This window comes from Anopheles cruzii, chromosome 3 (genome assembly GCF_943734635.1).
Source record: "Anopheles cruzii chromosome 3, idAnoCruzAS_RS32_06, whole genome shotgun sequence".
In the NCBI taxonomy this organism is placed as follows: domain Eukaryota; kingdom Metazoa; phylum Arthropoda; class Insecta; order Diptera; family Culicidae; genus Anopheles; species Anopheles cruzii.
The window spans coordinates 1,299,907-1,315,539 of NC_069145.1; the positions used below are offsets into that span (position 1 = coordinate 1,299,907).

Below are 15,633 nucleotides of genomic sequence, written 5' to 3' on the forward strand. Positions count from 1 at the left end.
AATCGGAAAAAAGCTCCAGAAATGGTGGTGAGGGCCCCACCAGCCGTCGAGTGGGGCCATTGCCATTTGTTGGCTACTGTCTTGACTTCAACCTGCAACACACCGGCGACTGGAAGTAAATTCACAAATTCGGACCATTAACACCGGTTGCGAACGGGTGAAAATGCCTCCTTACCGTTCTTGGTAACGCCCGAAAGGGCTTTGGTTTGAAACAGTTCCTTCATCTGTTCTTTGTTGATGATTTGTTCGAAAAAGGTGTAGCTTTTGTTGTACTCCTCTTCGGCCTGCCGTCGCTGTCGTTGCTGCTCCTTTTGCTTTATGCCCTTCTCGACCTTCTCCTGGAACTCGTGCAGCGAAAAAGTTTTCGCCTTCTTCGATTTGCCCGCGAGCTGCTGCTTGGAGGCCTCGGTCTTTTCCGCTTCCTCGTACCTAGTTTTGTTCGCCTCAAAGTCCAGCTTCGACTGCAACAGTGCCTGTTCGAGATCGCTCATGTAGCTCTTTTCCAGCAGCTCCGAATCTTTTTGCTGCCACTGGGACCATTGCTCTTTTTGATCCGCCTCGTTCAGTGTTTTGTTCTTCGGTGCTTTCTGGAGGGAAGAAATTAGTGTAACCATACTGAATTTGGCTTGATTTTACGCTTACGTGCGCAACATAAATCGGAAAATAATCCTCTTGCCGAGTGTGTTTTGTTTACCACCAGAAGAACTGGGCGAAGAAAATTGACAATCGGCGTCTACCAAGGTGCATACAAGTGAGCGATATATTCAGTTATTAAAACAGCATCAAAGCACCATAAACACGTTTGCTTAATCAAAACATTGCATTTCTGCATTTTTTCGCTCACGTTCGATTGTTTTTCCTTTTCTTTGTTAATTTGTTCTAACTCCGATTCAATTCAACGCCCTTCAGGATCGTCAAATACGATACAATGAGCCAAGGTGCGTACAAGTACTAAGTTATATGGAAAAATATCATCATCTGTCAGAGCCGCTGCAAATGTCACTCGCGGAAAAGGCGTCACGCAAAAGAAGTCAATTTCTCGAAATTTGTGAATTTGTGCCCCTTTTTGCGGCAATTGCAAGCGCCCGGACAAGGATGAATCAACCGAAGACGGAGAAGGTGAATCGAAGGCGTGCGTATGAGGACGATGGCGACTTTTACGGCGGTAAGTGCGCGCATCCCAACCTTAAAACCCCACCGTTTGCCAACACAATCGGATCGCGGATCTGATTCCGGAATGGTTTGCTTGCAGAGCGCAACCGGAAACGCCGGCGGGTGTCGGAGAACCAGGAAATGGAGGAACGGCTCGAGACGCTGATACTGCGGGTCGGTGAAAACAGTACGTCGTCGCTCGAGTCGAACCTGGAGGGCCTGGTGTCGGTGCTGGAGTCCGACCTGGGCAACTTCCGGAGCAAGATCCTGCGCATCCTGTCCGAGTGCCCGATCAAGATGCCGGAAAAGTGCACCATCTACTCCACGATGGTCGGGCTGATGAACGCCAAGAACTACAACTTTGGCGGCGAGTTCGTCGAGTACATGGTGAAGACGTTCAAGGACAGCCTCAAGCAGTGCCAGTGGGACGCGGCCCGGTACGCGCTCCGCTTTCTGGCCGATCTCGTCAACTGTCACGTCATCTCGACCAACTCGCTGCTCCAGCTGCTGGACAGTATGGTGGACGCGGCGAACGAGGACAGCGTGCCGCAGGTACGCCGCGATTGGTACGTGTTTGCCGTCCTGTCCACGCTGCCCTGGGTTGGCCGGGAGTTGTACGAGAAGAAGGAGTCGTCGCTGGAGAATCTGCTCGTGCGGATCGAGGTGTTTCTGAACAAGCGCACCAAGAAGCACCACAACGCGTTGCGCGTCTGGTCGGTGGATGCGCCGCATCCGCAGGAGGAGTACCTGGACTGTCTGTGGGCCCAGATCCGGAAGCTGCGGCAGGACAACTGGACCGAGAAGCACATACCGCGCCCGTACCTCTCGTTCGACTCGGTGCTGTGCGAAGCGCTGCAGCACAACATTCCGGTGATCCATCCGCCGCCCCACCAGGACTCGTTCGAGTACCCGATGCCGTGGGTCGTGTACCGGATGTTCGACTACACCGACTGCCCGGCCGGCCCGATCCTGCCCGGGGCGCACTCGATCGAGCGGTTCCTGATCGAGGAGCACCTGCACTCGATCATCGAGAACCACCGCTGGGAGCGCAAGGACTGCGCCATCCAGCTGCTGTACCTGGCGTACAAGGACAAGATCCCGCTCGAGTACTGCATCGTGGAGGTGATCTTTGCCGAGCTGTTCCACATGCCGACCCCGCGCTTCCTCGAGATCTGCTACGGGTCCATTCTGATCGAGCTGTGCAAGCAGCAGCCCTCCAAGATGCCCCAGGTGCTGGCCCAGGCCACCGAGATCTTGTTCATGCGCATCGACTCGATGAACACGTCGTGCTTCGATCGGTTCGTCAACTGGTTCTCGTACCATCTGAGCAACTTCCAGTTCCGCTGGTCCTGGGACGACTGGGACAGCTGTCTGCTGCTCGAGAACGAGCACCCGCGGCCCAAGTTCATCCAGGAGGTCCTCCTGAAGTGTCTACGGTACGCGATCTTCCGCGATCGACGATCGACGATCTCCGATCTTTGGCTTTTTTAATGCGAATCATTCCTTTTTAGATTCTCGTACTACGATCGCTTCAAGGAAATGATGCCGGCGGCCTACGCCAAGCTCATCCCGAAGCCGCCGGCCCCGCAGTACAAGTACACGATGGAGGGCGCCGGTGAGTTCTCCATTAAACTACAAATTATCTTTATTTTGACAAAAACAAAATAACAAAATTAGCGCCACCCGGGGCTACGCGGCCTTTGGGTGGTTCGTCTCGTATTTATGGGGGGGTTCGTTGCTTTGGCTTCGCTTTATTCTCTCTCTCTCTCTCTGTCTTCGGTCACTGTCACCGTCTCTCTCTCTCTCGATCGATCGGGGGGAGTTGTTTCGATAAATAACATTAAATTAAGAATAATTTAGGGGTCCCTCGGGGGGACATCGGGAATCGGATCTTCTAAGAGAGATACGCGATGGCTGTCGTGCGGCGTTCGTCGTCCGCGTCCGTGTCCGCGTCCAGTTCCACGTCATCGAGAGTGGTCGATGCGATCGTCGTGGCGATCGTCGTTTCGCCCGCGGCGGTGACACCTTCCGTCGCCACCGTTTCGTCGATCGCCGGTGGCCTGCTCGTGTCCTGCGGGTCATCCTGCTGTACGGTCGTTTCCTCCCGGTGGCTGATTTCGTTACTTTCGATCGGCTTTCCGGTGGTGCTGGTCGTCACACTTTCGGTGGCCATCGGTCCCGTTTGGTTGACGATCGCTTTCGCGTGGTTGATGATCGACATCGTCAGATCCTCGATCGTCGATCCGAGCGTACGGGCCACATCGGCCGGTGTCGTCGCATCGCTGGCCTCGAAGAACAGCACGTTCGGCGGTACGTTCGTGTTTTGGACCGGCTGGACACTGGCCTTCACCATGACGTACTCCTGCTCCGGGACCTCCAGCGCGTCCTGCCGATTGTCGACCTGCTTGGCCACCAGCTGCTCCGCGACGGCCGGTTCGGCCACGGCGTCACGCTTGATCTTATCGGTCGTCGGAGCGGCCCCCATTACGGTCTGTTCGGCCCGGCGTTCCTGCTGTTCGTACGAAGAATCGATCCGATTGCTCCCATCAACGACGGAACTGATCGGTTTCGGTGTGGTCGTGCTCGTGGTGGTGGCCCACGCCGAGACGGTACGCATGCGGCCCATCCGGGTCGCTTGCTGTTGCTGGCCAGTCGGAATGGGTGGCGGATTGCCGGAGGGAATGCGGCGATACGTGAACCGACTGCGTCCCCGGGAGGCCCGTACCCGGGCCGACATCTGCTGGGCCACGGTAACCGAGGGCACGGTTATCAGCGGCAGCTTGGTCACCACATCGGGCGCATGGTCCGACGAGGCCACTGCCACCGGGTCACTGGCCGAGGACGAGGAAGGTAGGGTGGAGGTGGCCGCGTACTCGCCGCTGGTCGATTTGGTGCGCGGTCGCTTCGGAAGCCACTTCTGGACCGGCTTCTCGGTCGACACGGACGAGCCCGAAACGGTCGAAGTGGACGGCAGGAACGAGGCCGGGAATTGGCGGTAGAGTGTCTTCAGTACCATCCGTGGTCGCATCGTCGTGATGGACATGGTCGTCAGATCGTCGGACTTCTCGTGCCGATTCTTGGTGTAGTAGTGCGCCGTGCTGGACGCGGTGGCCGAGCGGAATGTCGAGGTGGACGTGTTGCGTGCCACGGTCGGTTCCGGGGTCGTCGAAGCGGAAGCCGGCGGTGCCACACTGCTGCTGCTGCTGCTGGAGGACTGCGCCGTGGTGACGGCAGGCATCGGAGTGGTGGACGCCGGTCCCTGGTACGGGTGGAGCGGGGTCACAAAGTTCTTCGGCCGTTGCACCTTCTGGTTGTGCTTCGGCGTTCCGTAGTACGTCGTCGTGAGTTCCTTCTCCGGCGGTGGCAACTGGACGCTCAGCTGAGCCTCGGGACGGTGCGTCGCATGTTCCGGACCGTCTCCTGGGTAGAACCGCAACGGTTTGTTGCTCGTGACCGTCACGTGGTGGTGCTGCTTGTGATGCGACCCTCCATTCGCGGCGTTGACGGCCACGGCCCCGGCCTTTTGTTGCTTGCTCCGCTTGCCGGAATGCTGCTTCTGGCCGGCCAGCTTCTTGACGTGCGCCAGTTCTACGACGCGTGACGGAATGAAGTCGTACGTGTCCTGATGATGGTGATGGGTCAGGTACTGGTAGGTCTTGAGGGTGGACGAGATCGGGGTCTCGATCTGCGGGGGGAGGATCGTGACGGACGGCATGCTCTTGAAGGCCGGCGGATACTTGCCACCGATCGTGGGGCCAAGCTGCTGGATGTAGGTGGTCTTCGGCTTCGACGGCACGTACGTCGGCTGGGTGGTCTGCGGAGGGATCGAAAGCGGGGTCGTTGGTGAGCTGACCGGAGGACGGACGCGGGGAGCCGGCGATTCGGAGGCGGCGGTCAGTTTGGCCGTCACGCTGACGGCACCGGAAGCGTCGATAAAGTTGCTAAAGGAGGTTGAGGAGAAGCCCGGTCGAAGGGATGTCCCGAAGGACGAACCGGAACCAGGGAGGGTGGACGGGGACGATCGAAGCAGAGAGGTGGTGGCGGTGACGGTGGCAATACCGGTGGGCGTAACGGCGTTCTCGACTCCAAATGATTCATATTTGGGCGAAACGGCATTGGACGGTGCTCCGACCGTGTCCGCGGGCGGCGCGTCAAGCTTCGAGCGGGGCGCCTGCTTGGACTCGCCGCCGGCGGTCGGTTGGAGCGCCGGGGCACTGAATTTTTCCCGTAGACCAGCGGGCGAAGCCGGGACCGTTGGCAGGGCTGCGGACGAGCGGTGATGGGTCGAGCTGGCGGCGGCCGTCGGGCCGCTCACTTGCCCGACGACGGCCACGGTGCTGCGGGGGCGGGTGGCCGCCGTGGGCGACGGTGGGAAGGTGACGGGTGCGGTCGACGATCGGATACCGAGTGCCGCCGTCGACGGCGTCGAAGCGACGGGCGTCGAGAAGCGGTGCGGATGGCCACGCTGGCTCGGCGGACCGATCGAGGGGCCACTGAGCTGCACCAAGAGTGGTGCCGTGTGGCGGTGGTGAGGGGGCGGCGGCGTCGGACCGGTCTGTGGGTGAATGGCATTAGAACTGGTGAACTTAAAGACGGTGGGGAGTGCGCTAAACGGATGCCCGGATGTGGCCTTATGCGATTGGTGGTGGTGTTGGTGAGGATGAGAAGGATGGTGGTGGTGGCCAATGGTGGTGGACGGCGATGATGATGAGGGCGGCAGGGAGGAGGTCTGATTGGCGGCCGCGGAATGGGTGGTGGTCTTTGGGGTGACGGTGACGATCGGATGGCGCTGCTGATGGAACGCCGGCGGCGGCAGGAAGGGATTGACGGGCGACGACGAGTAGAGGTGGAAGGATGGTGGTGGTGGTGGTGGGTTCGGGAAGGATTGCATGATACGCACCGGGATGGCCTGCAGGCCATCCTGCTGGGGCGCGGGGGACGCGTAGATCTGCGCCGCCGCCGGCGGAGGCAACAGCTGCAGGTGCACCGGGATGGCGATCGGGGCCGGCGGGGCCATCTGGATGGCCAGGTGGTGGTGGTGGTTCGACATGACCGGGATGTGGTTCAGGACCATCGGGCCCTGCGGGCTGTAGAACGGGATCGACTGGATGAAGTGCGACTGCTGCGGCGCCGAGAAGGGCCCCGCCATGGCGCCCTGCAGGTACGGCCCCGGCCCCGACACGGATTGCGGATGGATGAAGATGGGTTGTTGCTGCGGTGACTGCTGCTGTACCTGCGCTTGTTGCTGCTGTTGCTGTGGCCGATAGATGACGTGCTGCTGTTGCTGCTGCTGCGCGGCCAACGGAGCTTGCGGTTGCGACGGGAACTGCTTCGGCCTCACTGTCTGCTGTGGCTGGCCTTGTGGCTGCGGCTTCTGCACGATCTGGTTTGGCCGGGGTGCCTCCTGGCTTGGCTCCTGGACCTGCGCCGGGGCCACCTTGGTGTAGTCCTGATGGATGTTGCTTGGGGCCGGCGCATGCGTGTCCTTCGCGAACAGGAAGGCTCCGGGGACGGCCGTTGGGGCGAGCGGTGCGATCGACGGACGCGGGAAGTGGATGTGCTGGTAAAACTTGGGCACACTGTGGCTGGCGGTGGTGAACGAGTCCGGGAACTTGATCCTCCCGCTGCTGGCGCCGGTGTAGAGTGTCGTCGCGGGGAACGAGAACTTGCCGCCCGGCGGCATCAGGTGGTGCTGATGGTGGTGGTACTTGGGCGGATCACCGCCGGACAGCAGCGATTGGACCAGGTACTGACCCAGAGTGATCGTCGGCTGTGGTGCCGGACGGTAGTAGCGCGTGGCCGGCGGTTGCAGCAGATCGAAGAAGGTCCGATCGTACAGCGGCTGATCGTTCTTGCGCAGCATTATCACCGACGGCACGGCGATGGCATTCGGCGGGGGGGAACTCAGTCCAAAGTACCTCGGGTAGTCCTCGTCGCGGACGATGAAGGTGCGGTTCGGTGGGTGCTCCTCCGTGTTCGATGCGTTCTCCCCAACCGATCCGCCGGGTACGATCGTGAACTTGAGTTCATAACGATGTCCTCGCTGCTCGTCACGATGCCGAATGCGCTCGACCTTCCACAGAGCGGTCAGGTTGCGTGGCTTGGCCGGGGCACCTTCCTCCGCATCGCTCTCTCCGCCGTCCTCCGGTCGCTGTTGTTGGATGAAGACGTACGAATCCTCCTCGTCGGCGTCGCGCTCCAGCCGGCCGTGGGCCAGCTCGACGATGTCGCCGAACCGCGGAACACTCAGATCGATGGCCCCGACGTACGGGGCGTTGTAGATCGCCTTCTGCTGCCGTTTCACTGCCGCCAAGAGCGGTGCATTGTCCAGTAGGGTGCTTCCAGAAGATTGTTGTTGTTGTTGCTGATGGCTGCGGAAAGGGAAGGCAGGGGAAGGTTAATGCTTGCTCCGAGTGAGTGATTCCATTAATCATTTCCTCACTCATTGCGTAAACAAAGGGAACCCCGTGTGGGGCCAAAAGCGTCACCACCGCTCGAGTGACGCTCGTTTCACGGTCACTTAACCCCTTTACACTGTTTGCGCCCGGCGACCAACCGAAACGCGCGGCTGCACGGGCGGTTGGCCACCGAAGCTCTTGCTTTCGGTGCGCACTTTTGCTTTCTTCGAGCACTCACCTCGTCTTGTTATCATTCAGGGCGAGGAAAACGGTTTCCTTTAACACTTCCTCCCAGGGCACTGCGCCGTTGGCCTTCTCTTCCGTTGGCGTCGGAGCCGGGTGATCGCGCGGCCGGTAGTACAGCACCTTGCCCGGGTACGTCTTCAGCTGGTGGGGCGTCAGAATGATGTCACGGTTGCTGTAGAACTGGCCCTGGCCGCCGGTGATCGATATCTGTGGTCGATATGGACAGGGATGGTTTCTTTTTAGGTAGACGTCGTCTCCGTGATTGAAGCATACATTGAAGGAATAAATTCAACAGCAATGGAAAAGAGTATTTTAAAGCCTGTCCCACTTAGAATGGGGAAAAGTTGTATCGGGTCTCCTAGTAGCGCTTCTGGTGGTCGGATTTCAAATGTTTTGACAGATATGTCTTTAGTAAACATTCTACTTTCAGTGCTGAAAGTTTCATCTTGGTACGCGGAGTTTATAGAAAGCTATGCTCAATGGAACTCGAAAGAAGAAAAATAATTCAGCACAATCAACTGTATCCACCGTGCTCCACCGTTTCCGGCAACCCAATACCGTAGACCGAAATAATCAGAGTAGACGTCGTAGTGGAACATACCATCGGCAGCTGAACTGGAAGGTTTTGAGATCAATCAAGGGAAATCCTGGACTTTCGGTTCGGGATATTGCAAAAAAATATGGTTCCAGCCGAAGTACTGTCCAGAGAATCTGTCTATGAAAAAGCTAGTGTTTTTTCCTTGCATTTAAGCATCCAAACAGGACACTTAAGCAAAACCTAGTCGCTAAAACACGCGCTAGAAAGTTGTACGAGAAGGTTCTGACGAGGTAAAAAGGATGCTTGCTTATGGACGACGAAACATACGTGAAAATGGATTTTGGACAGCTTCCTGGACCAAAATTTTATCTCCGCACGGCACGGGGAGATGTCTCCTCCAAGTTCAAATTTGTATTCGCCAATAAATTTGCACGGAAACTAATGATCTGGCAAGAAATTTGCAACTGTGGACGGAAAACCAAGGTTTTCATCACAAACACGACGATGAACTCAACGCTGTACAAGGAAGAGTGCCTCAAAAAGCGAGTTCTATCATTTATTAAGTCACACAAAGGTCCGATCAAGTTTTGGCCTAATTTGGCAAGCTGCCACTACAGCAGAGAGGTAGCCTGGAAAGGTGAGCCGCTGAGGTGGACCAGAAGATTGTGCAGAAAATGATGGCGCGCATTCCAAAGAAAGTTCGCCATTTCATCCGACGATCGACAGAATAAATTTCTGAAATTTTTCTCTCAAAGAGCAATGAAACACCTTGATTTTGACACCTTGACATGTTTCCTACGTCAAACCAACCCCGGTATAGAGCTAATTCAATTGTGGCCGATTCTAAGTGGGAAAGGCTTTACTAAAAGTGTCAGCCATGTTTTGAATTTATCGTCCATTTGATAAAATTTGACAAATTAGCCAGAGTGCAGTGTCAATACATTTTAAACCGGTAACAACCGTTAACAACCGTTAACCGAACTGCGTTCTTGTTACCATAGCAACGCACCGCAGTAGTAACCATTGGGTTCGAAAGTCACACAGTTCAGTGTTCAGTTTCTTCTCCTCTCCGGCACGCAATCTAATGCCGAACCATCGAAAACGGTTCCCCGAAGGCCTGTTACAAGTCCAGCGTGCGCCATCATCCGGTTCGTGTAACCCTGCGCGAGGTATACACTTTCTTCCCTCTCGGTTTCATTTTGTTTTTCTTTTCAAGAAACACCACCAGAAACTGATGACCGTGAAGTGACCGCCGTCGCTGTGGCTTTCGATCGGTGGCCCTATCTGGGACAATGGTTCTAAGCTGGTGGACCCGGTTCTCAGGCTACCCTGCCCGGCGGTCCGTAATTAACGAGAAAAAACACTCCAACGGATGGGGCGCGGACGCATCATTGGAGCATTAAAGTTGATGAATAATTTACGATTACAGTGCCGCACGGCCGGTGTCCAGTTCTGTGAGCAGCAGCCAGAGTGTCAAGGTGCTGGCTACCACCCCGTCAAAAGCTAATTTGTGCGAACAACAACTACGCGCGCGCGCATTGTTTGTTTGGCGAAGGGCGAAAATCGGATGCCTCTTCTCGTTCGAAGCGATCGGTATTTGGTAGAATAGATCGTAATCACCCGGGCCCGGCTTGCTTCGATGTCAAGGTTCCCTAGCAACGGTTTGTGCCTTCATCAGAATTGGTGTAAAAGTTGGAGAGAAGCTTCCTCCTTCTTGCGACAGTAGCGCCGCACGCGGCGGCGCGAATTCTTATGCTCTCCGGCCCGTCTCCGGTATGCAAAGTACGTGGTCATTGTCGTCGGATTTCACAGACGCGCGGTACGGTGCGTTTCGAAATTGCAAAATGTGTATGAACCGAAGGACCGGCACTTTCGTCACCATCGTCGTCTTGCTTGCTGTTGGCGCGAGGGCTTACCACGAAAAGAATTAAACAAATGTTCATTGTACGCCCGGTGCAGTCCATGGCGGTACGTGATTGACCGCGGACAGTGATGGATCGCCGTGCGCCGGTGGGTCCTCTGGTACAGCTGCAGAACGAGAGCCGTCAGGGTGCAGAACATTGACTCACACCTGGACCGGGGGCCGTCGTCGTCGTCGTCGTCGATAAAATCAACAGTCTTTTGCCTAACGATCACACACTGTACACTCTAAGGCGCTGCTGGTGTTGCAATCGGCCAGCATAATCCGGGAAGTCACTCGCAGTCACACTGGAAGATCGGCGCCGAATAGGCGAATTCGCGATCTCCACGCCGCGGTTCCTTTTGTTTCAAATGTAAATTCGCACTAATCTCCACAAATCACATTATGCCTGGTAACCGAAGTACCGATCCGGACACACTCAACCGGATGATCGATAACTAATCGATCGGACATGCGGATCGATGCGTCCTCGGCGCTAACAATGTGAACCGTTTCGGGCGAGCGTTTTTCACCAACTGAAAGTAGTGATATTTTCAAAATCACATTAAAACTGGCCAACTCTCCGGCCTCCGGTCCCGGTGGTGGGCTCCCTCTCCCGTTCGCTAAGCCACCGCGCCGATCGTTCGTCGTCGTCGTCGGCGCCCGTGGCCCCTCCACCTCGGCGCGGCGCAGAGTTTTCTCTGCGTGGGGCGCAGTAATTTCCATTTTCCATCGTTCACGGGCAGGCGGGTTTTCGGTTTTTCCCTTCCCCACCTGATCGCTGGAGGCGCACGCTTCTTCGCTTCGGCATTCGTTTTTTTTGCAATGCGAAGATGCGCGTTTGAATTTGCATGGCATCGCGTCGCAATTAATGTTGCTTCTGCGCCAGCGCGACGACATTAATGGACCGCGCCGCGTTTGGGTGTCGCAAACGACGGCTCTTAACGACGCGCCGAGTAAAACTTCCGGCGCCCGGCTGCGTGTGTGCCGGCGTAACCTTGCCCGGGTGATTGGGTCACCGGTGGTCCACAGCATGGCCAAAGAGCGGGTCACCACCGTTTGGGGTGCTTTTTGCATAATCTAATTCTGAGAGTGGTAAGTGAAACAAGAAAAAAAAGGTTGGTCATTTAAATACGTTAAGAGCTTCACGCCGGTGGCCGCAGCATAACCGCGGAGGCGTTTCTTCGGATGGCTCCGCCGCGTTTGAAGGGTCATTACATCATAAACCTCGCGCGCGGCGGTCGGTGAAACAATTTAATTATGTTGCATTGCCCCAATCTCCTCCCCAAGGTGTGTAATTTGGTTAAAACCTTTCTTTATTCCTATTCTGTCACCACTTAGCGGGCGGGTTCCTTGTGTGGAACCCACTTTAAGAGCGGTTAGAGCAGTTGCAGGCCGATTGCCCAACCTCTTTCCGTGGAGAGCAAAACCGCGATTCGATCGCGAAGACAATGACCGCGAGTGTCACACACGCGTGTATGTGTGTTTACAAGGAGAGCATAAAAACGACGTTTTAAATGTTTTTTGCTCAATTACGTACCAACCAACCTTCGAGGAATAGTACGCTTAATGTTTCAGCAGGTCGTTTCCTTCCACCGGAAGTAACCGGAGCGGCGGATCTCACCATTCAATGTACCACCCTTTTCTTCAGCGGCCAAGTGACAGATCAAGGCAGCCCCCTGGGCTGGGCGGACTATTTGAATACAAATTTGCCATTTCAAACAATGCGCCGTTCGGCGATTGGCGCCCTCACCGAAAAAAAACAAAGGCCACACAGTAAACGAGTTTACGACGTTTTGCGCTGTGACATGAAGCGCATAAAACCGTGAAAATATGGTTTATCCGTCGCCGCCGTAGCCACACCGTCGGTGTTGCGTTTGTTCTGGCCGGGTTCCCGGACTGATCAAAATGGTTGTACGACATGCAAAGGTGTCCAAATCGATTGCACAAATTGGAGCCCGCGTTGTTCCGTGGTTTGTATTGCGTGGAACAGACGGAAGTGACACTCTGTTGGTCAGCTCTAAGTTACGAAATTATTTTAATACGGCCCCCCAAGCACCAGGAACCTACGGGGTATGTTGTGCGGCCCAGGAACTGTCGGGTGCATAATTATGCAAAACCATACGCGAATTCTGCTGCCGTTCCGCCTTTCGCTACCAAATCTTCCTCCTGGCCGGTCGGTTTATGGGCTGTGAAATGAAGTGTCGTCGCCGCTTAGGGGGTGAATCATCTACTTAAGGGTCGTCGTCGGCTGGTCATCACTTTCGAATGCGAAAATGCACCGTGCTAATGAGATTAATTTCCCAAAAACAATTTTCCCTCCACACGTGAGTGAAAAGCCCGATCATTGGTAACGACAGCAGCGTGAGTCGCGATCGTGCGCCGCGCCTACGGACGGACACGGACGGACAGTAGCAGCGACCGCACAACAACATGGCGGGTAGCTCTCATCGGTGGTCATCATCGTGTCGATGCTGCCCGCCATTTTCACCCGAAAGGCGTCCGAAGGGCTTCAACTCCAACTTCTTGCGATGAAAGTGGCCGTCTTGGGCGCCGTTTAATCGAGAGTTATGGCAACGATTCGCATCTTTTATCACAGCGCGCTGCACCTGGCTGCGTTTGTAGCCGTTGATTAGTGGCGGCGGCCACAACACTCGGGCATCGGAAAAGAAAATGCGCATCGCGTGCATCGATCCTCCTTCGCGCGCTCGGTGGTGCGCCTCGATGCACTCGCGGCGATTATGCGCGCGGCCAATTTCGCGGTGCACGAGAGGTGGTGGTGCGGTAGACATTTACATTAGGGGGCGCGCAAGCCTTGTAGTAAAAGTGATGTTAAACCACTCGTCGGAATTTGCGCAAAATGTAGCTCTCTTTTGCGTCCGAAACGGATCTGCGCAGGGTTGGTGATTGATAGCCGGGAGTTGAGGCGCGCGGGATGCGTACAAAGTCCTATCGGCTATCGAATCGGCCCTCGGCTTTTTTTCTCGCCAATAGATCGGCGCGGCGCGGCGAAAGAAATTTAATACGACTTTCGATTTTCTTTTTTTGGTGCAAAAATATTCGAAATCGTTTACCGAGGGGCAATGAGATGCTCTGACAGCTGTCAGTGAGGCGTCTAAGCAAGCTATGAATTGGGTGCGGGCATCTTGGTATGCATCCCAGTAACCTTTGACTTGAACGTTAACAGAAGTGCGGTCTTTTTTGGGGTAGAAAATGGCTTTGGCATCACTAGATTGTTGTTTTGGCCGTAAAAATTCGCGCAGAATCCACGAGGTGTTAGCAGGAGCGCAACAGCCTTTTTTGGGTTTCCCACAAAAGCGGGCATTTGTGACGGATTGCTTCGGATGAATTGCCCATAACTTGCAGGAAATATTCGTTATTGACTGTTCTATCTTTTCGAAACAATTCATGATGCACCACGACACACTGCAATCGAAGAAACCTGTAAGCAAAACTGTTTACATTCGACCAAACTTGGCTTTTCGACGATCACATCTTCTTGGCCCTCTGAAACAAATTTGAACCACCGAAAAGCGCTGCTTTTGGTCTTAAAAGCTTCACCGTCACCCACAGTCAATATCTCGATTGCGTCCGAGCTCTTAATTATGTTTTTGACACAAAATTAAAATTCTTTGCCATCCATTTTTTGGAAGAGACAAAAATCGAAGATGAGCCAAAACACCTCCAAGCAAAACAGCTGTCAAAAATTGACCGATTGCTCGAAATGGCCGAACTTTTCACCATAAATCACTGACATGTGGAGCAACCTAGCGCCACAAAAAAAATCGAACATCGGAGTAGCCCGAGAAAATTCCAATTTTGCAAAACTTTTTGATCACCCCTGGTACATCCAAGCAACCTTTGACGCGAAAGGTTGACAGAAGAGCGGTCTTTTTGGGGATAGAAAATGGCGTTGCAAATTATTAACCACCCTTCTTCCCCGATAGCATCCTTGCCCGGAACGGCCACGGCCCACAAGCTGGTGGTGGCCATCCGGCAGAAGTGCAACGCGGAAGATGTGCTGAACGAGCTGAACGATCTGCCGAACCCGCGCGAACTGTCCGACACCGACATGACGGAGTCGACCTTCAATCCGCTCAAGATCGACGTGTTCCTGCAGACGCTGCTGAATCTGGGCTCGAAGAGTTTCTCGCACACCTTTGCGGCCATCTCGAAGTTTCTTACCGTGTTCAAGGTACGTTGCGCCGCCGCCGCGCCTGTCATCTGCCCATTATTCTAACCTCCAAAACATCCACACAGACGCTGGCCGACACGGAGGAAGCTCAGATGTGCATCCTGCACAACATGTTCGAGCTGTGGGTCGACCACCAGCAGATGATGGTCGTGGTCGTCGACAAGCTGCTGAAGGTGCAGATCGTTGAGTGTTCCGTCGTCGCCACCTGGGTCTTCTCGAAGGAGATGACGGGCGAGTTTACGAAAATGTACTTGTGGGAAATCCTGCATCTGACCATCAAAAAGATGAACCAACACGTCACCAAGTTGAGTAAGTACGAACGGTCGGTGCGTTGGTCACCCGATGCGCGTTTCATGAACGTGGGTTGGTCGCTTCAGGTCGTGAGATGAACGAAGCAAAGGATAAGCTGGCCCGTACGGCCGAATCGTCGTCGAGCGAATCGGAGGACGATGCTGCGGAGGCCCCGAACACGCAGAAGCGCCGCAAGAACGCGGACGGGACGGCCGAAAAGCCGACGGAGGAGCAGGTCGAGCGGATGGAGGAAAAGCTGGAGGCCGCGTACGTCGACCAGAAGCGCCTGTTCTTGATCATCTTCCAGCGCTTCATCATGATCCTGTCCGAGCACCTGGTCAAGTGCGACACGGACGGGCGCGACTATGACACCGACTGGTACCGTTGGACCATCGGCCGGCTACAGCAAGTGTTTATGATGGTGAGTTCCCGCTGCCAAAGTCGATGTTTCCTCCCCTTTTCTAACGCCAACTTTCCAACTTCCCGCGCCGCCGCAGCACCACGAACAAGTGCAAAAGTACAGCAGCACCCTGGAAAGCCTGCTGTTCACGTCCGATCTCGACCCGCACATACTGGACGTGTTCCACCAGTTCACGGCACTCCGGGCGTAAGAGTGGCCACAATGCGTTTGCTTTCCCCAATCGTCACCTTCACGGACCGGTGGCGACCGACCACAACACGAGTGATGATCGACGATCGTGTTTATCCCCACTTATTGTAATGAATGAAATTTTGCATTAATAAAACACGTAATTAGACCAAGCGACATCGGGGAGACATTTTGAAAGATTTTATTGATTTTTATTCACTTTTTATTGATTTCACCATACATCATAATAATAGGTTAATAGGTTTTGTTTCTTTGTGTTGTTCTTTTGTTGTTTTGTTATCATTAAATTGATTTCTTAATATG

General features: G+C 55.0%; 1 protein-coding gene across 1 annotated transcript; it reads left to right on the top strand.

Annotated features, from left to right (window-relative positions):
• Window positions 1–1,094: 1,094 nt before the first annotated feature.
• LOC128271541 (nuclear cap-binding protein subunit 1) lies at window positions 1,095–15,375 on the top strand. Its single transcript, XM_053009117.1, has 7 exons — window positions 1,095–1,165; window positions 1,253–2,588; window positions 2,664–2,767; window positions 14,182–14,429; window positions 14,495–14,738; window positions 14,807–15,141; window positions 15,218–15,375. Exons 1-7 carry the CDS (start codon window positions 1,096–1,098, stop codon window positions 15,329–15,331), a joined length of 2,451 nt encoding a protein of 816 aa, XP_052865077.1. The 5' UTR covers window position 1,095; the 3' UTR covers window positions 15,332–15,375.
• Window positions 15,376–15,633: the final 258 nt, after the last annotated feature.

What these genes read in the sequence shown, in the direction of transcription:
- LOC128271541 (XM_053009117.1), top strand. Translation starts at nt 1,096, where the DNA reads ATGAATCAACCGAAGACGGAGAAGGTGAATCGAAGGCGTGCGTATGAG. An exon ending in CGATGGCGACTTTTACGGCG is followed by an intron (nt 1,166 to 1,252) that starts GTAAGTGCGCGC and finishes GTTTGCTTGCAG; the next exon opens with AGCGCAACCGGAAACGCCGG. An exon ending in AGTTTCTTACCGTGTTCAAG is followed by an intron (nt 14,430 to 14,494) that starts GTACGTTGCGCC and finishes ACATCCACACAG; the next exon opens with ACGCTGGCCGACACGGAGGA.